Source organism: Capronia coronata (genome assembly GCF_000585585.1).
Source record: "Capronia coronata CBS 617.96 chromosome Unknown acBCG-supercont1.6, whole genome shotgun sequence".
Lineage (NCBI taxonomy): Eukaryota > Fungi > Ascomycota > Eurotiomycetes > Chaetothyriales > Herpotrichiellaceae > Capronia > Capronia coronata.
Genome location: NW_006912898.1, coordinates 2107489 through 2130288, shown reverse-complemented (window position 1 = coordinate 2130288; position 22800 = coordinate 2107489). Strand labels below are relative to the sequence as shown.

The following is a 22800-nucleotide window of genomic DNA, read 5'->3' as shown; positions in this document are numbered from 1 at the left end:
GTGCCTAGGCAGTGTTGTCCCAGCGACGGCGTGTCAACAGTTACTCGCAGCATCACGAACATTGAATTCCTCTGCGCGAGATAAACTCCAGCCTTGTATCACATCATCTGCAAGGAAACTTCTACTGTAAACTCTACGCGACCAAGCCTGACTTCCTGTGCATATTCTGGTAATGCCATCTCGACACTGAGGGAACAAGCTTAACTGCGCCTACCATTTCAACCGGGACGCTCCTTCTCAACTAGCCAAAATGGCTCTTGATCTTGCCGACAACGACAAGTATGAAGTCCAGGAGATCATCGGTATACAACAGCCCTGCCTCTTCATATTCGTCCGCTGACTGTTCCAGGCCGCGGCGCATTTGGAATCATTCGCAAAGTCCGCCGTAACCGTGATGGCCATGTAAACGTCTTCCACACTCTGTCGCAAAACAGCTGCCACTAACACTACTGCCTACAGATTCTCTGCCGCAAAGAGATCAACTACCTGAAAATGTCACAGAAAGAACGAGATCAACTGCACGCCGAATTCTCCATCCTTTCGTCCCTCAAGCATCCTAATATCGTTGGCTACTTCCATCGCGAACATCTTAAACATAGCCAAGAGTTATACCTGTATATGGAATACTGTGGTGGCGGGGATCTAGGCTGCGTTATCAAAGAGCTCAAGAGAAAGAATGAATACGCCAAAGAAGAGTTCATCTGGAGAATCTTCAGCCAACTAATCACCGCCTTGTACCGCTGCCATTACGGAGTCGACCCCCCTGAACCCGGCAGTGACCTGTCGCGACAAAAGGAAACCCGGCCTCCACTCAAGGGCAAGATGATACTACATCGCGACCTCAAGCCCGAGAACATCTTCCTTGGTGAGGACCAGTCTGTCAAGCTGGGCGACTTTGGCCTATCCAAACTGATGCAATCGCACGACTTTGCTTCCACCTATGTCGGTACCCCGTTCTACATGTCGCCAGAGATATGCGCAGCGGAGAAATACACCTTGTACTCGGACATATGGTCGTTAGGTTGCATCATGTATGAACTCTGCACCAAGGAGCCGCCATTCAATGCAAACTCACATCTGCAGCTTGTGCAGCGTATCCGGAAAGGTGAATACAAGCCGATCCCGAGTATTTACTCGAAAGACCTGGCAAACGTCATTGCAAGCTGCCTCAAGACCAACCCCATGCACCGTCCAGACACGATCTCCCTCTTGACAGTGCCGTATATCTGGATTGCTCGCCGGCAGCAGGAAATGGTCACCATCGGCAAGGCTTTGAAGACTCGAGAGGAAACTGCTGAGTACAAATTGAGACAGGCAGAGGAAAGACTCTCGGCTCTCGAAGCTGACCGCGCTGCTATGAGAGTTGAGATAGATTCCCAACTCCGTCGCGAATGGGAGGTCAAAGCACGCCTGGAAATCGACCGGCAAGTGCAAATGGAATTGGACACTCTCCGAAAGAAATTCGAACAGGAGGTGGAAGGGCGTGTTGCGCATGTGCTTTCGAAGCAAACCCACCATGCGAATCTGAGGGCGCTCAGAGAGATGCAAAACCCTCCGAGTTCGGGTCGGAATAAGGAGAATCTGGATCCTCATTCCTCAGTCAACACTCTAGGGGAGGAGGACTTTCCCTCTACTACCGACATCACCGACTTGTCCGACCTGTCGCTGCACTCACCGGCCACATCGATAAGAAAGCCAGTGCCGGCAAAGAAGACAAAGACACCTTTTGCTCGCTCCAAAACCACGGTTGACTCACCGATGGACATCCAAATGTCAGAACCATCTCCCATGTCTATCTCGTCTCTCGCGCTCTCGCCACGCAGAAATGCTGCAGCGCAGGCTACGGCCAATGCCACTGTGACGGCAGCAGGCGTCAAGAATATATTCGCCGAAGCGGCACGGCAAAAGGCTCGGTGGGAGCCTCAACTCGCATCCTCGTCCGACGAAGGGGAGAATGACGACCTTGCCGAAGACTCGGATGATGATGGATTCCCAGCACTCCCTAGTCCCACCAGACCAAAAGCAAACGTCCCCAGTACTGATCCTTTCAAACAAGCTGCGCCATTACCCTTGAAGAACAGACCCGGCTTGATGAGGCAGCACACCACGGCGACCATGCAAAAGTTGACGGCAAAGCCGACCTTGTTCCCGTCCAGCACTACTGCTGCACAAGTCAGAGCTGGATTGGCATCGGCGAACGTGGGCAATGGTAACGCCAACGGCACCAACCGGCCGTCCCGAACAACGACCGAAATCGACTTCAAATCCACTGCACCCAAGCCGACGAGCCCCAGCAGACGCTTGAGCAAAATCCCAAGTCGAAGTGATCTTAGGGACTATATCGCGTCCGATGATGGAAGCACTAGCCCTTTGAGGCGTGTCGCTACCACTGGCGGCAGACTTCCTAGTAAATTGGCATCTAGCAAGGAGTCTGTCGCTGGCAATGCGGTAGGGGGCCGAACCTTGGTAGAACTGGCCCAGGCCCGCGCTGGTGGTCGTCCCCTGAGTGCCGACCCGGGTGGCAACCTTGTCTCGAAAGCAAAGACCAGTGCAGACCAGCGAGAGAAGGAAAAAGAGCTTCCTCCGGTGCCTGTGTGGGATCCCGAGGTCCTCGGAGACGACTTACCAAGTCCATTCCTGAAACGTGACGTGAGGATGCTGCGAGGACTGCGATGAATCGCAACAGGATGCGAAAAGGATGATCTGACGACATTATGCCTTGGTCCGCACAACCGACGGATCAGGTACTCTCTGAAATTAGTCCTGATTAGCCCGAACGGCCCCAAAAGGACGGCGGGGTGCCACTTTCCCGGAATCGCCCAGATTAGCGCCAGAGGATGGGCGGGAAGCGACGCCATGAGAAACGGTGCTTCTGGTTGTGTTGTTTCTTTGACAGCGTGGACATTAACTGTTTGATTCAAGCTTGAAGCATCTTGAGCGACCGAGATCGCCAGTATTCGGACACATGTGTTAGGCGTCGATTGGCATAGTTTTTCTGTGGGAGCATGAACATTCCTTGGACTGGAGCATGGAGCACACTCGATCAAAATGGCTGTACGTGAAGGTGGTGATTTGAGACACGATGGTGGCGCTTGATTGGTTTAGACCAGGACAACAAGGGTTGGGGGAGAATTGAGAGGTGATTGATGAATGTATGAGAGCTCGCAAGGACTTGATTCCTATCACAAAGTGGTCTTCGAGACAGAATCGAGACATCAGCTCTTAAAAGCCCGCCAGGGCAAATCACAAGAATCTCAACGGCTGTGTCCCTACTGCCATCAAGCATCTTCATCCCGAACTTCCTCGACCTCGACATTTCTTTTGGGCGTCTGCGTTTCAGCGGCCGCGAGAGCATCTTCGTGCGCATCTCTATCGTGAGAGCCCTCGTCGGCCACCGCCTCCATGCCCAATTCGCGTAGAAAGCGCTCTTCCTCTTCGGCCAGCTTCGCCGCGTCTACCTCCATAGCATGCTCTGTTCCTGTGCTTGAGCCTGAGCCTGTGCCTGAGCCTGCTCTCGTCTCCCGATCTGTTCGCGTGTAGCCCTGGGCCTCTAACCGATCCAGCTCTTCGGGCTCCACCAAGTGGCCGAATCCGCCTCCTTTGGCGGCTTCCTGCTTCTTGCGCACGACCGTTGGGACAAATCTACCCACTGCCTCTTTCCGCAGATCTCTGATTTGCGGAGCACTCTCGTAGGTGGTCTTCACAACTGGAGCAGGCCTGCTCGGTACTTCAGGGTTGATGGTCTGGTGCGCATTGTCCGCCTGCTGGAAGCCACGGCGGAACTCCCGCGGTATGGGAGGCGGGGTGTCCTCGGGCATAGGTATCCTCCGGACGGAGTCATCTGTGTCGCTCCCCGAAGAGTCCTGTCGACGCTGCCACGGTTTGCGCTCCCCATCGTGCCGCCGCTTTCCCAGGACGTTGCCATGATCCCCGTCTCTTCTCCGTTGCGGTGGTCCGCCGCCAAAACTGGGGGCCTTGTCCCCCAATGCTTCTCGGGCTTTGCGAATGGCTTTGAGGTCTCGTTCGAGGTCGTCGAGGATGGCCTTCTCGCGCGGTTTGATCTGGCCGGCGGCTTCGAGGGCCTTGAGGTCGTCGATCTGCCGTTGGATGCGCTCGGGGTTCCTCCGCGCCAATTTTTCGTTGCGCTTGGCTTGCAGTTCGGCGCGACTCTTCTTGATCTGTTTCGCCTTTTCCAGCTTGCGCTGCTGCTGCGCCGGATTGATCGTTCGTTCTTTATCCTTCGCCATGATGTGCCAACGTTAATCCAACGAAGGTAGGGGAACCGAATCGGTGTGTGGATGGTTTGGTGGTGCGGGCGTAGTGAGTGGACTTTGGGGCTTGTAGGACTTGGAGAACAAGCATGTAGTAGTAGTAAATACGACTCGACGTCAGACGTCAAGAGTCCGCCCCCCACAGATCCAAGCCCGGTCCAGTTCACGCCTAATAATGATGGGCGGGTTGTCTTGGTTCGTGGCTTTCTCTGCGTAAGGTACTAACGGCGTAGGTTTCTGCAGTGGGTGATACGATTGAACCCGGCGAAGGAGAAATAGCTTTCGATCGACGGACGCACGCTTCCCTGTGTATCAACCAGATCCTCAAGTTGTCCCCCTGAACCTTGGCTTGGGTCTCACCGGTCAGGACGAGATGGACTCCAGTGGTGGCCTTCAGGATGGCAGATGCAGGGCAAGGTGAGCGTCAACGACTTGAACCATGCGAGTGCTGCAGTAGTGCCACGTCCAAAGGTGCAGATAGTAGCTGGAGAGCTGGAGAGGAGCTTCTAGGACTACTCCTGCATGAACGGATCCAAGCGTCGTCGTGAACCAGTTTCAGGCCGAATCGATGGAGAGAAAGCGTCCGCCCGGCGCGTGTTTACAGAAATTCTGAGGTAGCCTTCAAGCCGCAAGCCGTAGCCAGTTGAACCCATTGGAACACCACCTTAACCCTTCTTGCTAGCTATTTCCCACCGATACTACCCCAAACGAAAGTCACCGACCACTACCTGGTAACTTGAAGGTAGTTTGTTATAGGACCCCGCCATGCATGCAGGGAAGAGAGAGAGAGAGAGAGAGAAAGAGTAGTCAGGGACCAGGGCTGAGACCAGACGCTACATTTCTTTCTACTTTCTACTTTTGACGACAGTAGCCGCGCTCGACGCTCCTACTAGTAGGGCTCCTCCAACATTCATCCTCTCACCTCCATCATTGTCTGCTCCTGACCATTGTCGCAGGCGACGAAATCGTTACTGACGGTTTCGGTCCATCCTCCCGCTCCCGAGTCCGTGGCCAGCGTCGGCCCTCTCGTCCAGTCCAAGACCCTTCTCTGCCGCTTATCGTCCTACCCCTCTTTGACCTGAGGCCGGCCACTGTCTACTCCGCTTGCCTCGCCGGCGGAAACACAACCGCCAGGTGACCGGAAAGGACACAAAAGCCACCGCCATCCCCTTGTTTGAGGAAGGAACATCGCAAGCGCTTCGTCAAATTGAGGCTCTGCAGTGTTTTGTGGGAGGCGCCCGTTGATACGTCAAGCTACAATGACCCGGCTCGTCCAGACTGCCATATTTCGCAGCCAGATCGCTGTCTGGTGTCTCTTGCACGACTCTTGACGGCTCGTCGCACGCCTATCAGCTCGCAGAACTGCTATGTTGTGTCTGGTCACCACGGGTACCTGTCGACAGCCATCTGCCTCCACGCATAGACTGGTTACTGTCCTCCCCGTCCTGTGTGGACGTCCATGTCCGCGCCTCAGTCGGTCAGCGACTCCGTCCTGGGCTTGACTCAAGCCGAGCTCTATCTCCTCCGGCAACAGCAACAGATCTTGGCTCAGCGGAGCCATCAAAGCGGTGGCATGCCCGACCGTGGCCGAGGCTCGAGCAGGCAATCCCAGCCCAGTTCCCGTGCCGCCAGCGCCGCCAGCAGTCAAGGGGTGCCTGGCCGGATCATGCTGGATCCGCACAGCCTGCAGGCCCTGCATCTGCAGCTGGACAATCTGATGAGGAGCATCCAGCGCCGCATTGGACAAGTAAGCCTGCCGGAATCGGCTCCCGATCCCGATCATCGTCTTTGCTGGACTAACTGGTCGTCGCATAGCTGGAGGAAGCTACCGAACAGTCCGTGCAGACCCACAGCAGTCGAGCCAACGGTGCCATGCAAGATGCAGACGCCCAAATCGCCCGAATGCGCCGCATCCTAAGGGAGATCGACGCCCTGGAGGCGGACTTTGAGATGGTCAAGAAAATCAGAGACAAGGTCAAGCAGCTAAGAAACCACGTCGACCAGGTCGGCGACCGCCTAGAACGGAGTCGCCCCAGCGGCCACGCGGCTGGAGGCCGTCCGCGGCGATGAACTGGGTGGATGATTGCCACGTTTTCCCCAAAATCCCACGACTACCGAAACGAACCAGGACCAGATTGACAATGATGAATGATGCGTATGGACGATTTTCAACAGGCTGGGAACTCTGCCCCTTCACTCTGCATCAGCGATCCTAGCTTTCACCTTGTGTGTATTCAACTCTATTTGGACGGCGAAGGCAGAGACGGAAGCCTCACGGCTGGACTTGGCTTACGATTATCATGTTTTACAAACTGTATAAGTACTGTGGAGTGGTTTTGGCGCCGGAAAAATTGTTTCCCAGCTATGGCTATCCGTAAGGCCATAATGACAGACGGACTTGTTCTCCAATTCCTGAGATCAGGCGAGTGTGTTGCAGGCATGTTGACCCTGTGAGGATGGTGGTTGATGATGCCGAGAATCAGCATGTGTTGACCAAAGATATTTGTCAAGAGCCTTGCGATCCGTGATGGTTATGTGGCAGAGATCGATCCTTGTGCGAAGTCACCATCCTGCTTCACCGCCCCAGATGAGGACGACCTTCCTTTCCCCCGCCCCTCTTTTGTCGTGATCCCGACCGGGAAACGTTTGATGGTGCCGCATTTAACGCATCGAATCTCAAATACGTCCGCCCATGGCTTCTGGCCATTTTTGCTGTAATTGACGACCAATTCAGTGCTTGTTCGCCCAGGCACGAGGAGCGAGTCACAGCGTTTGCAGATAGAATGCTTCATCTCGGGGGCGAGCCTGATCTGCGATTTCCGGGACACGCCACGAAGATGGCCTAATAGTCGACTTGCTTCAGATGCGTTTTGAGTGTCTGTGCTCTTGCTCTTCGGGAGGCCGGCCGGAGCAGTAGACGGATCTCGAACAATCCTGTTGATGGGAGTTGACCTTCTATTTCGGGCCACGGCTAAGTGTGTCGCAGCCTGATGAAGATAGGAGAGTCGTGAGTGAATGTGCTTGTTGGGCACAGGCGGCGCCGCGCCGTTTGCCTTGGAGGACTTTGTCTTGGCCATCGCTCCGTAAGAGTTGCTTGAAGGGCGTGCGGTGGCCACGTGCCTTTTGTTTCGAGGTCACATCTCGAAGGCCATGAGGTAGCCGGAGTGAACGAATGTAAGCATGGCGGTAAATGGCTACGATATACCACGCAACAGTATAAGGCTGCCCGACTTCAACCTGAGTGGCCCGCTTCAAGGCTTGGCATCATTGTGGCCAAGGACTCGTTTCGGCTAAACCTGTTTTGGGCTAGCCGGATATAATCCGTGCCTCTAGACTGCTGCAAACGTTGCCTCTTCGAAAACAACTTCCTCCGTCGCAGGCATCAACTCACCTTTCTTCCAACCCTCCTCATCTTCTCTGCTTCTCATCCTTCTCTCTTCTCGACCATTTCGGCTGAATCGATCGTTCACTGTTTCCCACCCTCGAAGTCGGATTAGTTTTCACGACTCGACACATCACGCGCGACACCCTTAGTACTCGACCACCCGCAACACCTCCTTCCTTCTTTCATCAGCCACCGTCGTCAAGAACGCGAGTCTATTAACCATGTCTGCCGAAGAGGATCTTATCGATTACTCCGACGAGGAGCTTCAAGCCACCGAGGCCCCAGCTGCCGCCGGCGCGACAAATGGAGCCGCAAAGAAAGGGGACTTGACAGTCACTGGCGGCAAGGCAGCAGACAAGGGTAAAGGCAGCTATGTCGGCATCCATTCCACCGGATTCAGAGATTTCTTGCTCAAGGGCGAGCTCCTACGAGCCATCACCGACTGCGGTTTCGAACATCCTTCGGAGGGTTAGTCATCCATTCCTACAAGCAAGAGTCCCTCCACGTTCTTCCTTTCGCGAAGGGTCCGTCCATCTCCAAGATAAGAGAAAAGTTGGCTTTGAGAAAGCAAACTTTCGCAAATTAAAGAGCTACACGCAAAACGATTGCCGCGATGATCTGGTTCAGAGTTGTGTGGGCGAGAAATCCTCACGCGAGGCCCGAGACAATCGGCGCTGGAGATATTTCAAGAGGCCCAAGCTTCCGGAAGCCAGGCGCCAGACAGATGCTCTCCTACGGGGGCTGTTACGTCGTTTCTGCCTTGAACTGGCATGCTGAAAATGCTGTCAGTCACGGTGGCCTTGATTGGTCTAGGCCGCCCCCGAGCCTTGGAATTAGTATTCGAATGGCAATGGCAACAGGCATCCGGGTACGCCAGTGTTGGTGTTTTGTCAGCAACACCACTATTGGGCGGCTTGGGGTGAATGGGGCGGGAATCGTAGCGCTTCGAACTCGAGGAGATGGATGGACCGATCTGCGATGCTTTTTCGTCGTCTTCACATGATTATTGGCGAGCCTCTCTAACATCAACACTTGCTGCAGTCCAACAAAAGTGTATCCCTCAGGCTCTCCTCAGCGTCGACATCCTTTGTCAGGCCAAGTCCGGTCTCGGTAAAACAGCCGTCTTCGTCTTGACCACATTGCACCAGCTGGAACCGGTCCCTGGCGAATGCTCCGTGTTGGTTATGTGCCACACTCGCGAGCTGGCCTACCAGATCAAGAATGAATACGCAAGATTCAGCAAGTACCTTCCGGACGTCAAAACCGCCGTTTTCTACGGCGGAACTCCCATTCAGAAGGACATCGAACTGCTCAAGAACAAGGAGACCTTCCCCAACATCATCGTCGGCACTCCGGGTCGACTCAACGCTCTCGTCCGCGACAAGATTCTGTCCCTGCGCAATGTCAAGGCCTTTGTTCTTGACGAGTGTGACAAGATGCTTGACCAGATCGGTATGGCTTGCCTCCTCCTTTTCCCTTACCCAGAATTTTCTAACAGGATCGCTCTAGATATGCGTCGCGACGTCCAAGAGATCTTCCGAGCGACCCCCACCGAGAAGCAGGTCATGATGTTCAGCGCCACCCTTCCTCTTGAGATCCGGCCCATTTGCAGAAAATTCATGAGAAACCCGCTGGAAGTCTTTGTCGACGACGAGACCAAGCTCACTCTTCACGGTCTACAACAATATTCCATCCGACTTAGCGAAGGCGAGAAGAACCGAAAGCTGAACGAGCTGCTTGACACCCTCGAGTTCAACCAGGTCATCATCTTCGTCAAGAGCACTTTGCGTGCGACCGAGCTCGACAAGCTGCTTCGTGAATGCAACTTCCCGAGTATTGCAGTCCACTCTGGAATCAGCCAGGAAGAACGGTATGTCTAGTGCCCCAGTCGGATAGTGGTATACTGACAGTTTTCTAGTATCAAGCGTTACAAGGAGTTCAAGGAGTTCAACAAGCGGATCTGCGTCGCCACGGATGTGTTTGGACGTGGTATCGACATTGAACGTATCAACCTTGCCATCAACTACGATTTACCTGCAGATGCTGATTCGTATCTTCACCGTGTCGGCCGTGCCGGTCGGTTTGGTACGAAGGGTCTCAGCATCTCGTTCGTCAGCAGTGAGCAGGATGAGGCCGTGTTGAAGGAAATTGAGCGAAGATTCGAAGCCAAGGTGCCTGAATATCCAGAGGGCGGTGTCGACTCCAGCACATATATGGCTTCTTAGATGATTGGCCGACTTCCAGTCACTCATCCATTTGAACCCGCATTTTCTGTTTGGGAACCTGCAATCCCCGTTCTGGTAACAACAGTGCAATAACGGGCTATCGGGGAAACCAGATGGAATGGAAATGGCAGATTGATTACTTCGGCAAAATGGGCTGCATGGTACATGGCTAGCTGACCTTGCTATTCTGTAGTTTCTGGCAGGAAATTGTCATAGTAGATTGTGACTGTTCTCTTGATTTCTTCCCCTTGTCTACCGTCACCAGTTCTGGGTTCTATATGTGGTGTAGTCACTGGTCAACCGTATAGTGATGGTAATGATGAAATGAGCCGACGGCCTTTCTGGTCGGCCGACGATCCTAAGATGCAAGATGATATGCAAGATGACGAGCACTCAGGCGTCAAGCTTCAATCTTTCCAGAAGCCTGTCGATCTTGCCAAGTAGAATCTGGTAGTTCACGGCGTCAGCGGCAAACTCGTCGCCTGCGAGCTCGCCATCCAATGTCCGCACCGCGCCGGATTGGAGAAGCGCCTCAGTTGCGGTGGCGGCGGTTTCGGGTGTGGTCATGTCGACGCCCTCATCTTCCACGATCTGAACGTCAAGCGTCTGCTGTCCAGTGTGGCGGTCGTCAGACTTCCAGTCGGTGGGTGACGCCGATGTCTTGTCCGCGATGGCCGCGATTGTTTCCGTCTGTTCTTCTTCTTCTTCTTCTTCTTGTCCCTGGCCAGCAGAAAGCGCGTGTTCCTGTTCCTGTGCCAGAGCCAGCTCCTCGTCCATGACGTCCTCCAGACCGGAGTCCTCGAAACGCAGCCTGAAGCGCTCGGACAGATAATAGCGGATATCGTCGAGCAGCTCGATCGAGTCGGTCTCCTGGCGCGCGCTGATACGGCCGGCCGACTCCTTGACCAGGTCGGCGAATTCGGGATCGTCGATATACGCTTCAAGGCGGTAGGCGATGTAGCGGGCAGCAAACTCTTCGAGACGCTGGACGCGGGTCAGCCAGGCGGCGCGCAGAATCTCGTAGATGTCCATGTCGACGTCCTCGCGGGCGGGCTCGGCCTCGGACGGCATGGCCGTTGCGGTGCCGTTGCCCAGCGTGGAGATGACGACGGCGGCCTTGGCCTTCAGCTTCTCCAGGAACAGCATGTCCGCGGCAAACAGGACGTCGACCGCCACGTCGAGCCCAAAGTCCGTCTTTTCCGTGTACAGAAACGTCAGGATGATCTCGAGAACCTCGGGCGAGCAGTCGATCGGCACGATCTGGAGATGTGTCGTCTCTTGGGCTTCGCGGAACGGAGAATCGAACATGGTCATGAAGAACTCGGAGCGGATCAGCATCGCTTTGTGGCATGGGTAGATCTTGGTTCGACGCGGTTTGCCCGTCTGCGAGCGAGACTTCTGGGTCTGGGTCTGGGTCTGGGTCTCTGGACTTGCGGATGACGGCAGGCCCTGGTCAAGGTCAAGTGGGATGCCCAGGGCATTCGTGGCAGACGGCATTAAAGAATCCTCCGAGGAGTGGTGTTGCCCTTGTCCTCCAGCCTCATCTTCGTCCGCATCGGCGCGGAGAAGGATGTCTGCAAAGATGCCATTGTCGCGATCCCACTTGATGCCGTCTGCTCTGGAAGTGTCGGTCTCGATGGCGTGTTTGAGGACATTCTCGCGGAACCAAAGGTCCATCTGGTCGCGACCCTTTTCGACCTCGTCCTGCCGCCGCTGCCTCGCCAGGCGACGGTCGCTGCTGTCCAGGATCAGGTGGGACAAGCTCTGGATCTCAAGATGCTTGCTAATGCGATCCACCCCGGCGAGGATTTCCGAGTCCGTGAAACCCGTGCCTGGCCCACCACCCGGTTCTCTCGGCAGTTCACCAAGATATAAATGCTTGAGCGCGATGCCGAAAGACGGGGGAGGAATAGTAGGCGGCAGTTTCCAGGATGGCGTGTCTGGAGCTGCGGCCAGTTTGCTCTTGAAGTAGGGCGAGCGCGCGGAGAGGATGAATTTGTGTAGGCGGAACGATTCATTGGCGGTCAGGACCGTGATGTCTGAAGTCTTGGGTTGCGCTCTGGTCAACAACAACACCAAGTGAGACGCGAGGGGTTGCAAGGGATCTGTAGATTTCGAATAATCGTATGACAATAACAGATTTCGTATCCGGTCGTTCAAGGCGTTATAAAGACATCTTTGGCCGCGAGTCAGCATGTCATATACCAGAAAGCCCTTGAGCACGTCGACACATACCTCTCGCCCTGGAACGTATCTCGTTCACATAGTGCTCCGGACTCTAGGAGCAATTGGACCACTTCGTAGTGCCCGCACAGACTAGCCTTCGTGACCGTCAGTCATTTTCTTCGTCCACAAAGCAACGGGCCAGTGGCGATGATGAAGAAATTGATATTGGGGGAAGGAAACGGCTTACCAGAATAAGAGGTGTATAATCATATTGGTCTTTGGCGTTGATGTTGGTCCCCTCTTGGATCATTTCCTGGCACACCTTCAGGTCTCCACGCCTGCAAGCGGCGCATAGTCTCTGGAAGTTCTCGCTGAAATCCAGGGGGTTGTCTTCCTTGAGGACGCCCTCCTCGATCAACCTCTTTTCGTCATGAAGACTGCGTTCGAGTTGATCTTTCCGGAGCAGACCATTTGCACTCATGGTACTGGACCTGCAGAGCACCTAATAGTCTTGGGAGGCGAATATACGCATAGACAAAGAGAGAGAGAGAGAGAGAGAGAGAGAGAGAGGAGAGATCTTCGAGCGTGAGGCGTTGAACATTCTCTTTGAAGTCATTGCCGCGGTCATATCAGACTCGAAGTCGACGCCACTGGGTGGCGGACTTAAGATTAGATTAGATCAGATATTCCCACATCGACGGTCACGTGTCAACACTTTTCTCCGCCGCCCACAACTGAACTGAAGTGCAGCATCTCAGCATCTCAAGACTGCGTGGCACGAGAATTTCACCAACAAGGCTGAACGGGGAACCAACAACGCAACTCTCAAAACCCCTGCACATCTCTCCCGCGCAACGAAGAGAGGAGACTGTCTTCCTCTTCTGCAGTTACCGTCCACGTCGACAACCGTCTCGTCTACCCAGCATGGCTGAGCAAGATGGATTCATCCACCTGGGACGTCCGCTTCCCTCTGCGGGCGCACAACCCACAATTGCCCCCCTTCGAGTCGTGATCCAACCTCAGGTAAGTTTGATGCAAACCCTCCATATCCATGACTGTGGCAGGGTGCTTATAGGCAAATCAAGGCGCTCTTCTCCATCCTCGACCACTGCACTCGCCGACCCCTTGACCAACCCCGAGTGATTGGAACGCTGTTGGGAACCAGGTCGGACGCCGACGAGTCCCAAATCGTCGTCCACTCCTCTTTCGCAGTCAGTCACACGGAAACGACAGACCAGGTCGAGGTGGACATGGAATACCAGAAGGCTATGCTGGCCCTGCACCTTCGCGCCAGCCCCAAGGAGGTTCTGGTGGGCTGGTACGCGACCAGCTCGGAGCTGAACACGTTTTCGGCCTTGATCCAGAACCACTACAGCAGCCAGGGCGAAGGCACTTACCCGTACCCGGCGATCCACGTCACTGTGGCATGCGAGCCTGGCAAAGACATCGAGGTCCGCTCGTACATTTCGTCCTCCGTCGGCGTCAGCCCCGAACGGGCCGCCGACTCGGCCGCCTTCATTCCCGTCCCGTACACCGTCAACTACAGCGAAACCGACCGAGCAGGAATCGAGACCCTTGAGAATGCCAAAGACAACGACAGTCAGACGACGACAGTCCTGACCGAGATTGAAAACTTGGAACGGTCGTTGGAAGATACGCTTGGCATGTTGGACCGTGTCTCCAAGTACGTGGAGAATGTGGTTGAAGAGGAGACGGAGCCTTCAACTGCATTGGGACAATTCCTCTTAAACACGCTGGCATTGGCACCCAAGGTCGACCCTGCGGATATCGAAAAGGACTTCAACAACCACATCCAGGACGTCTTGACCGTGTCTTATCTCGCCAACATGATCCGTACCCAGATGGATTTGTCGAACCGATTGGCGACCGCACAGTTGACTATGGGCAGTGGCGACGGCGCCGCTGCGGGTGCGGGATCTACGGAGAAGGACGGACGCAGACAAAACAGACAGGGTGGAGGTGGAGGTGGACAAACAAGGCAGAATCGAGCGGAAAGTGTGTCATTAGCGAATATTTGATTGATGTGCGAAATGATGGTTTCCATTTCAGATGCCATCCCCTCGTCCCCGCGAGGGTCCTGGCATGGTGAGTCGTCAGCTCTGCCTCGCAGAACATGATGGCTAAAGCAAGCTCCTCAAAAGCAGAAGGCAAAAGTATGGGCGTTTTGTGGCCGCAACACGGGCGCGCTTCTCGAGGCACTTGAGACGCGCTCATTCAGCGTCTACGACTTCGAGGATGCCCAGGATGGTTGTGTGTTTTCTGTTTCCCATATGAGAGAGTAACGCGGAGAGCATGCAGGCCACGGTGAGGGCATGCCATGCGCTGGCATAGATAAACAATCCGACAACAATGAGTTGGGAATGATGTCCAATGAGCAATGCCTACAACTTCATCCGTGAAGTTCGTGGCCACCTTCTGACCGCTTCTATTGAATAGAAGCTCGTCAACCAAAGCTGCGTAGGCGGTGTAGACTCTCGCTCGCTTCCCGGGAAGTGGTGTGGGTTATTTCATTTCGCTTTGCACGAGTCACATCTTCAACGCCCCGCTTCGAGCACTGCAACATCGACCTGGTCTCGTGGAGCATGTATGCACACACAGCTGCGCATAGATCGCTGATAAGGGGAGTAAAGTCGGTTTCGGCGTCGTGGCCTCTTCATTCTGCTTGCTCTCAACCGACCTCACTCCTCGGCCTCTTAGTCGCCCTCTCATCCAGGTCCTCATCGGCACCGTTCTCCCCACCAGCCTGACCCGAACCAGCATCATCACCCAGCAACTCGTCCCTGTCTCTCTTCTTTCTCCGGCCCCGGCCTCTGCCTTTTCCTTTACCCGTGCCCTCCTCGCCGACGACCTCGCCGAGGTTGACAAGATCGCCCACTGCCAACTTCGTACCCTCACGACCCTCGTTGGTGTCGAACAGTTTTTTCTTGTTGTCGATGTCGCGCTTCTTCTTGAACATCTCTTGCACGCGGCCGAGCTTGACACTGTCGCGGCGCAGCACGAATTCGAAGTCGGACAGCTTGAGCTTCGCGCGCCCGCTGTACGTCGCGACGCTGACGGCGTTGTGGCATGTCTCGATGATGAAGTCGGTGAGGATCTCGTCTAGGACACGCACGGTCTCCGGGAAGGGCTGGCTGAATGGCGTGGGCGGGTTCGTGGTGTTGGGAGTCGGGAGCGCCGATATGTATTGTCGTGACGAGTGGCCGATCGGCTTCTGGATGTCCGGGTGTGTAGGTGCTCCGTAGGCATATAGGAGGGAGCCCAGTTCAGGGCCGAAGTTCAGATTGCCCTTGTGTCGACCTGCGCGGGCTCGAGGTTCCATGTTCGATGAGGATCGGGTGTCTCGTTGGAGTGTGGTAGACGTTCTGTAAAGAGGAACTAGAGAAGGTCTGGTCGAGATAGCACGTATACTTGTTGGGAGACCACACGCTACCAAGTGCGAGTGGTTCGCCAACCAGAGATGTGCTGTCCAGTGACTCAGATTGCCATCAGCAGTTTCAAATAGCCACTTCGTTGAGTAAAGTGAGTTGGCATGGCTTCGTGGTAGTATGCCATGATCATAGTAGGAGGGAGTAAGACGGATTGTATGTACGGAAGGCTGAAACACACTGCAAAACATGCCAAGATCAGATAGCAGATCAGAAATACACTAGCAGCTCCTAGTGGTGGTTAATTGTCGGTCGTCTGGCTTCTTGACTCTAAAAGACATTGATCGGGGTCGCTAGTGATACTAGTCATTCAGTCGCAGGTCGCATGCTTCGAACCTCTCACTCCAGCCTCACTCGACCCCATCAAGTCACGATCAATCTGCGCTGCTTCACTACTTACTACAAACAGAACCCGACTCTTGTGAACTCCCCGGCGCATGAGACACAAAGACTACTACTATCAACCAGATCACGGACAGCAGGCAGCTTGACACATCCAGCCATTCCACCTCTGTTCACCTGTCTTTCTTGGACCAACATCTGTCCTTCTACCATCACTGTCCAAAGCCATGGTACGTCCTCGCCTGAACCATTCTATCATCCACCCCATCCATACATACCTAGATACCTCATTCCTCGTTTGAGATCATATCTCCTACAGTGCACCACGAGATGCCAGAACTAATACTGACAATGTCCCTTTCATCCGGCTTTGCAGACGGCAATCTTCAACTTCCAGTCTCTGCTCCTCGTCATCCTCTTGATCATATGCACATCCACATATGTGCACTCCATGTTTCCCAGTGTTATGGATAGGAACAAGGATGGGTAAGTTCAGGTGTCTGGCCCTCCTAGTCGGGCCCGGAATGGCGTTCATGGACCTCCCCTTCCCCCCCCCACACTCGGGCCCTGGAAAGTCTTCTTACAGCACGGCATGGACATGCCTTTGTCTTTGCTTGATGTGCACCACGAAAAAGAAAAAGAAACCCCCTGCAGTACCCCCGGATCTCCACGAGACCCGACGCTGGCGTGATACGACTCGATCATGTGTCCAACCTGCCCTTGCTGACCACATACACAGGGTCACCGGTATATTTTGGAAATGTGCACGAATAGGCGAAAGGCTGAGTCCATATGTTAGTATCTTTTGCGTCGCTATGGCTGTAAGTCGTCCTCCGACTAGGCACACCCATGGCTTGACAGTCATTGCCTCTCGACCGACCGAATCTTATGGCTGACTTCACATCCCAGTTCTCCATCATCCTCGGTCCTTGAACGCAAGGCTCTGGGTTTGGATCAGCGGATACTTGGGTGCGGCAGCATTGATCGTGTTTCCCACCATATGGCGTTCACAGGTGCTGAGCGAATATGTACTTAAAGAAGTGACCTTGCTAGCGTGCCAGGCACTCCATCTGTGTCATTGATGTTCCTACATTCAGGGGTGCAAAAAGGGACTAACGCTCAAACTCGCCACGAACCTCATCATAGCATAACACCTGTCGCTGAAATCGACCCACGTGGGTATCATGCCTGCTTTTGACTCCCATGCTTTGACATGAACAACTCGTCACTCATCACCATTGTTTCCATGACTCCGACAGAGCTCAAATGAAAAGCTCATTTGTACGCAAAAGGAAATTTCTCGTCGTCCTTGATCCTCCTTGCTCTCGGAGTTCCCAGTGTACGGCCGCCTCGATCAATTTTGCCCTCTATGAAGACCAGTTCATCTTTGTTCTTGCCGAAAGCGATCACAGGCTCCTCAGGCACGCCGATGAACTCTCTGATGGACATATTGACTGTGGTCTTCTCGAGCCTTCCCACTGCAAAGGGGTCAGGCGTGTCCAGCCGTGTTTCCCGCTGAATGTAAGTCTTCACTTCTACCTCTTCAAGGCGTCGATCCACTTCTTGGTGAGGGTTACCATATTTCCTCTTTTGGTCTCGACATTGATACTTCAGCAAGTTTCCGACAAGTTGCTTTCTCGAAGGCCTATTAAGATTCAGTGGCGGCAGGTATTCTTGATAAGGATAATGGCTCTCCTCGCCGGCATGGATGTTGATTGGATTGAAAGATCCTTGCTGCGGCCCCCAAGGCAATTCGGTTGGTGTTCGAACTGGATGACATACCAGGTCGTTGCTGTCGTCTTCTTCCGACTCCGAGTCCGACTCGAATATGACCCCCCGTTCCTTCAATCGAGCAACAGCCGCTTGTTCGTCGTCCTTTGCCCATACAGGTTGATCGACCTCTGTTGCCGTGGAGGAGTCGTGGCCCTCGAACAACCTCGACTCGGCTCTGTCTATCGTACTCGGCTGCGTTGTTGATGAAAGAACACTGTTCTTCCGGATCTCCGTAAACAAGGACGAAATATCGGGGGAATCGATGTCCCGATTCTGACCGAGGGCCCTAAGTCTGTCCAGTGGGACGTCATCCTCGTCTTCTATGTCGGACATTGTCACTGACGATGGCCTCAATAGTATCATTCGGGGCGGCGGCCGAGTTTGCATCAGAGGCACGTCGTCTCTATCGTCGTCCTCCTCTGCCGCGACACCGGTGGTAATTTGGTGTGGCCGGACACTAACCCGACTTCCAGATGAACTCTTCCCAAGAACGCCCGGTGGAATTTTCGAAGTACCTTTGCAAGCACTGGCAGGGCTTGCCAGCTGCTTTTGGTCGGCGCTGTCGACGATATCGCTGCTTTCGGCGCACAGCTCTCCTGTATGGCACCGTTGCTGAAAACCTTGCCGGGATTGACCGTATTGAGGGGGGCCCGGAGAGCCAAGTGTACGCTGAAGATTGCTTGAGAAAGTATGCTTGAGCCTCGGATCAGCTGAGATGAGATCGTCGGCTTCGGCCAAGGGCCCTGTTCGTGCAAGACCTGATGCATGGGAGTAATCTGCCACTTGCTTCCTACTTGGTTTCTGCTGAGTGTCACTCAACTGGATGCTCACTTGACGCAGACGCCCACCGATTTGCTCAGCATCGGGTGTGGTTGGGCAATTAGCCAGCACACCAGGTTTTTCTGGAGTCGGTGTCTTCGCCGTCCCTTTGCCTAAGGGGATTGTTTCTGTCAATTGCAGAGTATTTGACACCATCGCTCCCACAGCATTATGCATGCGCGTGCGAAGTTTGGAAGAAGGCAAGCTTAACGGAATCCTGCCCAAGCGACTGCTATCAGAGTAAGGCAAAACTTCTCTGGGTGCAATGTCTTGATCATTGTGTTCATTCGCTGGCACAGGCGCTGCTGAAGTTGTAGTTCTGATGCTGTTGTCTCTTCTCACTGTTACATTTTCAAGCATTGCCGTCCTCGTTAGCTGCTCCAGTGAGCTTCTTCCATTTGGATTGTTGTCTATAGCGTTGGCGGCTGCGTCAGATTTGGCGTTATTGCTTGCAGACAGTCGCCGTAGAGACTCTTTGGCCCGGTTGATGGACAGCGACGCAGGCTTGATTTTCTTCCTAGGGACGAAAAGTACATCCTCCGGATGGGTTCTTTTGAGCGTGTTGGGGATCAGATACTGTTGGAGAGATGGTGTTGAGGTAGGTTGGCGGGGATCTTGGGCCGGTGAATTGGTCTCGATAAGATCCGGAGCAAGATCGTTCTCGGGAAATCTGCGCACGATTGAAGGAACCGTAGTCAAATCATTGGCAGCTTCATCGGGAGCATTTGCTTCCTTGCCGTACGGTCCAAGGTTTACCGAACATTTGACACAGCGACGGGCATGTCCAAATATCAATTTATGGCAGCCTTCACACGGCTTCCTCCCTACTGGAAGAGTGCCGGAATCAGTGTCGTCTTTCTCCAAAGAACCGGTAGTCGTTGGCCGGGGTGGTGGAAATTGAACGATTGATGCGTTTGAGGCCAGTGGCGCCACGGAATCTGCATCATCTACAGCACCACTTTCAACACAGATTCCTGAGGGAAGAAAAGTGTTGAACTCCTGGATGAGTAGCCTGCGATCTCTGAGGAGATCTGCTACCTTTTGCACAATCTTGGAGAAATCGATGGAGGGGCTTTCAAAATCGTTCAAGACTTCGACAAACTTGTCAAAGAAACCCGGCTCATCAGTGCTGTGAGCTCTGACTTTCTCCAAAAAGCTCTGTGCCGCATCTAGATTTGGTGGGCGGCCATCCCCAAAGTTCAGGGGCGCAGGATGAGAGCCATACTGAACCATGTTTGCATGCTTTAGATTGAGGAGCTCGGCAACCTGTCGATTGGTTGGCATCATAGAGAGCTGAGCTGTGCTCTGGCTGTCATGGCTGGAATCAACTCCTGTGGGGTCATTCTTGTGAATTGCGGACGGCCTGTCCTCTGCTACCTTACCTCTGGGTTTGCGCGGGTCGAGTGTTGCAGCATGCGGCTTTGCCATGTGTTTGGCAGTCTTACCGGATGAACCTGCTGATGCGACAACCTCTAAAGAGGTCTGCGCAGTCTTCTCTTCAGACAAGAATTGTTTGTTGATCGCTGAGGAACTCGCCAATCCAGGATCAGATTGCACCGAAACCATGTCAGGTCGCTTCCCGCCGCCGGGGGCACTCTGGGTCCCAGCTGCTAGGTTCAATACGCTTAGATTGTCCGATTCAATAAAAGAGACAGGCATTCTTCGTGCATTCTTGGCCCAGGATGGGGTTGCGAATGATTCCGGCATAGATTTTGGGAGAACGGGGGTAAGGCCAGGCGCGCTTAGTCGCGTATCGCGTCCAGCCTGCGCTTGGGATGGTTCATCGATGGCAATACGTGGCTTCTGGAGTGCAGGGTGGCTGTAAGGGCACCCAGAATGAAGAAACCTGCAATCATGATCGGCCTCCCACCGAGGACACAAATAGCTCCTCAACGAGTTCGTGCCCTGCTTCTCAATTGGGAGATTGATTGGCTGCCAAGCGAGTATACCAGTATTTTCATGGGCAAAAGGGCAATCTTCCTCAGCCTTATTGCATTTGCGGTTGAGGTTCCAGTAATAGCATGTGAGATGCTTTCGCGACGGATATTTATCAGGGCCGATGTAGAGCCCAGTGTCTTTGTGGGAAAAGATGCATGTGGACGGCTCGTTGAGGCACTGGCCGTTTCTTCGCCATTTTGGGCAAGTGAATGCTTTGGCTGCTGAGCTTCCATGGGGGGCATCCTGTCCAGTGTGTTTATGGGCAAAAAGGCAGTGGGCCTCCAAAAGGCGGCAGCCGTGGTATTTCCAGTGCGGGCATGTGATATTCTTGTACAAAGTTCCCTGCATGGCCGTGGTGGAGGCCAGAATAGTCTTTCCATCGTCACCCGTCGGGATCGGCTGTGACATGGACGGTGCGGGGCGTCGTCTGGGCTTGTCGATCGTCTCCTCGCCATTAGCCTCCTCATAAGCGACTGATGTTCCTACACCGCGCAGGATGGGCGACGCTGGAACTCGTGCGAGATGCAGAGGGTTCGAAGAGGAAACGGATCGCATGGGTGGGTGCGCGGTAGCAGGGGAATTGCGACCGGTGCTGTCGTTTCCAAGCTCACTTCTTCCAATGGTCTCGCGTGAGTATTTCCGCAGGCAACGACCACAAACGAAATCCTCGGGGGTGGCACTGTAGCCACTCAGCATTGCGCTCTCAAATGTAGGGGACGATACGCACCTGCTCTGGGGCTTTGGAATCCCGCAGCGATCATGGTAGCCTTTCCGGCATCTGCTGCAAGGCACCAGCGGAGTGACCTGGCTTCCAGGCATCCCACATGCTTTACACACGAGTTTGCTTCTGGAAGTCACCGTTGAGGATGTGGACGCCGTCTCCTCGTTCGCAATTCTGGTAGTCCGGAGCCCGCTCATTTCCCCCAGTTGCTTGGGAAAAGCCTGTGGCTGCACGGAAACGGTCAGACATGTTTTCTCAGCCAATTCGCCGCTGCCCACTTCAAGCTCAGCATCGCCACGGCTGAATGCAAGGTAATGAGTATGGGCGGATGATACAACAATATCTGATGCCGACGACACTGCCGCCTGACGAGACGAGGCGACAGTGCTCGGCCTGAAGAAGTTGCCTTCAGACGCATTGAATGCCAAGCCCGGTCTGCGGCTTCCTCCAACTTGAACTTGAAGCACCGGCACTTCACGTTCACGTTCATCGTCATCACCATTTCTATAACTCTCGCCAGGCTCCCCCATTACCTGGTCTCTATTATGCTCCATGGTGGTCCTTTTAATACCTCCTCCCTCTCCTCCAGTGCTTCGGAGTGGAGAGAGCGATTGCCGCGTTCGGGAAGCCAAGCTGCCCTCAGTAGTATGTCGAGCGACAGTGTTGGAGGCATTCTTCGACGCGGTCCCTGTAATTGTCAAGGGTTTCATGGTATCCATCTGTGCCCTTGTCTCCTCCGTCCTCCTACCACCTTGCGCTCTAGACAAGCTCTGTGGCAACGAAGACGTTGATTGCTCGTCGTAATCATGACTTCGTCCCGCTGTTGGGTCCAATCTCTCGCCATCGTCAGAGTCGTTGGTGTAAGGGTACAGCCGCGAGCTGCGATGATCTGATCTGGTGGAAAGCTTTCCACCGCCCACCTCATTACTGTAGCGACGTTCAACGTGTCGATAGTAGTCTGGCTGTGGAGGCCGTTCTGGGCGTTGGGAAGGTCTGTAGGAGTCCCCTCTGCGAAACGGTGGAGGCGTGATTTTGCGTCTCATCGATCGGGGTGCGGTGGGTGGCTGCATCGCCCACTTGGGTTCGCTGGATCCGGCAGAAGGATTTGGCTGTGGCGAAGAGGCCGCGCTCACCCCACCAGAAGCGCTGGAGGACGGCTTGCGGGTCTGGGCTGGAATAGATTGGCCATCAGGGTTCGACACACGGTCAGTGATCAAGGGCGGAGAGAAGCCAAAGGCATCGGTGGCATTGGAGAATACTGAATTTGCTGCAGCCATGCTGGCGGACCAGACGAGGAAGGGCGAGTCTCATGTCAAGCGAGAACCTTTGTTCTGGACTGAGTCGTGCAAGAGGCCCTAGGCAAAGGATGGGATCAGCTTCATGTCGAAAAGTATTGAGAGACGAGAAGAATGGGTTTATGGCTCCATCAGGTCTTTTCAGTTTCACGGGTCTTCACTTTGGGTCATTTGGGTTGCGTTAGAGGCCAGCCAGAAACTCAATGCAATGTCCCGACAAAGAAAGCGTCTGCAGCGCGGGAATGGACCATGGATCAACGCTTCCAGCAAACCCAAACAAGCGACACAGCCGCACGCCGCGATTTACAGAGATAACATGTGCACTGCTGCCATTGACTCAAGCATCCATCTCATATGCCAGGAAGCAAGCCCCATATTAGCAGTGCTCCGACTGTGGGTTTCATGTGCACAAACCCTCC

General features: G+C 54.3%; 9 protein-coding genes across 9 annotated transcripts; 4 read left to right on the top strand and 5 right to left on the bottom strand.

The window, feature by feature from the left end:
* Positions 1-250: 250 nt before the first annotated feature.
* On the top strand, positions 251-2676 carry A1O1_07436 (NEK protein kinase; the record flags this gene model as incomplete). Its single annotated transcript, XM_007728305.1, has 3 exons — positions 251-302; positions 350-402; positions 460-2676. The coding sequence occupies 3 exons, from the start codon at positions 251-253 to the stop codon at positions 2674-2676; spliced, it is 2322 nt and encodes a 773-aa protein (XP_007726495.1).
* Positions 2677-3278: 602 nt separating this feature from the next.
* On the bottom strand, positions 3279-4247 carry A1O1_07435 (uncharacterized protein; the record flags this gene model as incomplete). Its single annotated transcript, XM_007728304.1, has 1 exon — positions 3279-4247. One exon carries the CDS (start codon positions 4245-4247, stop codon positions 3279-3281), a length of 969 nt encoding a protein of 322 aa, XP_007726494.1.
* A 1483-nt stretch (positions 4248-5730) lies between these two features.
* A1O1_07434 (uncharacterized protein) lies at positions 5731-6341 on the top strand (the record flags this gene model as incomplete). The annotated part of the gene is made up of 2 exons (XM_007728303.1): positions 5731-6018; positions 6087-6341. 2 exons carry the CDS (start codon positions 5731-5733, stop codon positions 6339-6341), a joined length of 543 nt encoding a protein of 180 aa, XP_007726493.1.
* Positions 6342-6802: 461 nt separating this feature from the next.
* On the bottom strand, positions 6803-7348 carry A1O1_07433 (uncharacterized protein; the record flags this gene model as incomplete). The annotated part of the gene is made up of 1 exon (XM_007728302.1): positions 6803-7348. The coding sequence occupies one exon, from the start codon at positions 7346-7348 to the stop codon at positions 6803-6805; it is 546 nt and encodes a 181-aa protein (XP_007726492.1).
* A 529-nt stretch (positions 7349-7877) lies between these two features.
* A1O1_07432 (ATP-dependent RNA helicase sub2) lies at positions 7878-9881 on the top strand (the record flags this gene model as incomplete). Its single annotated transcript, XM_007728301.1, has 4 exons — positions 7878-8124; positions 8698-9108; positions 9166-9526; positions 9575-9881. The coding sequence occupies 4 exons, from the start codon at positions 7878-7880 to the stop codon at positions 9879-9881; spliced, it is 1326 nt and encodes a 441-aa protein (XP_007726491.1).
* A 393-nt stretch (positions 9882-10274) lies between these two features.
* Positions 10275-12528, bottom strand: A1O1_07431 (uncharacterized protein; the record flags this gene model as incomplete). The annotated part of the gene is made up of 3 exons (XM_007728300.1): positions 10275-12057; positions 12117-12202; positions 12295-12528. The coding sequence occupies 3 exons, from the start codon at positions 12526-12528 to the stop codon at positions 10275-10277; spliced, it is 2103 nt and encodes a 700-aa protein (XP_007726490.1).
* Positions 12529-12971: 443 nt separating this feature from the next.
* A1O1_07430 (eukaryotic translation initiation factor 3 subunit F) lies at positions 12972-14086 on the top strand (the record flags this gene model as incomplete). Its single annotated transcript, XM_007728299.1, has 2 exons — positions 12972-13070; positions 13133-14086. The coding sequence occupies 2 exons, from the start codon at positions 12972-12974 to the stop codon at positions 14084-14086; spliced, it is 1053 nt and encodes a 350-aa protein (XP_007726489.1).
* A 650-nt stretch (positions 14087-14736) lies between these two features.
* A1O1_07429 (uncharacterized protein) lies at positions 14737-15387 on the bottom strand (the record flags this gene model as incomplete). Its single annotated transcript, XM_007728298.1, has 1 exon — positions 14737-15387. The coding sequence occupies one exon, from the start codon at positions 15385-15387 to the stop codon at positions 14737-14739; it is 651 nt and encodes a 216-aa protein (XP_007726488.1).
* Positions 15388-17110: 1723 nt separating this feature from the next.
* A1O1_07428 (uncharacterized protein) lies at positions 17111-22363 on the bottom strand (the record flags this gene model as incomplete). Its single annotated transcript, XM_007728297.1, has 1 exon — positions 17111-22363. One exon carries the CDS (start codon positions 22361-22363, stop codon positions 17111-17113), a length of 5253 nt encoding a protein of 1750 aa, XP_007726487.1.
* Between the last annotated feature and the right edge of the window lie 437 nt (positions 22364-22800).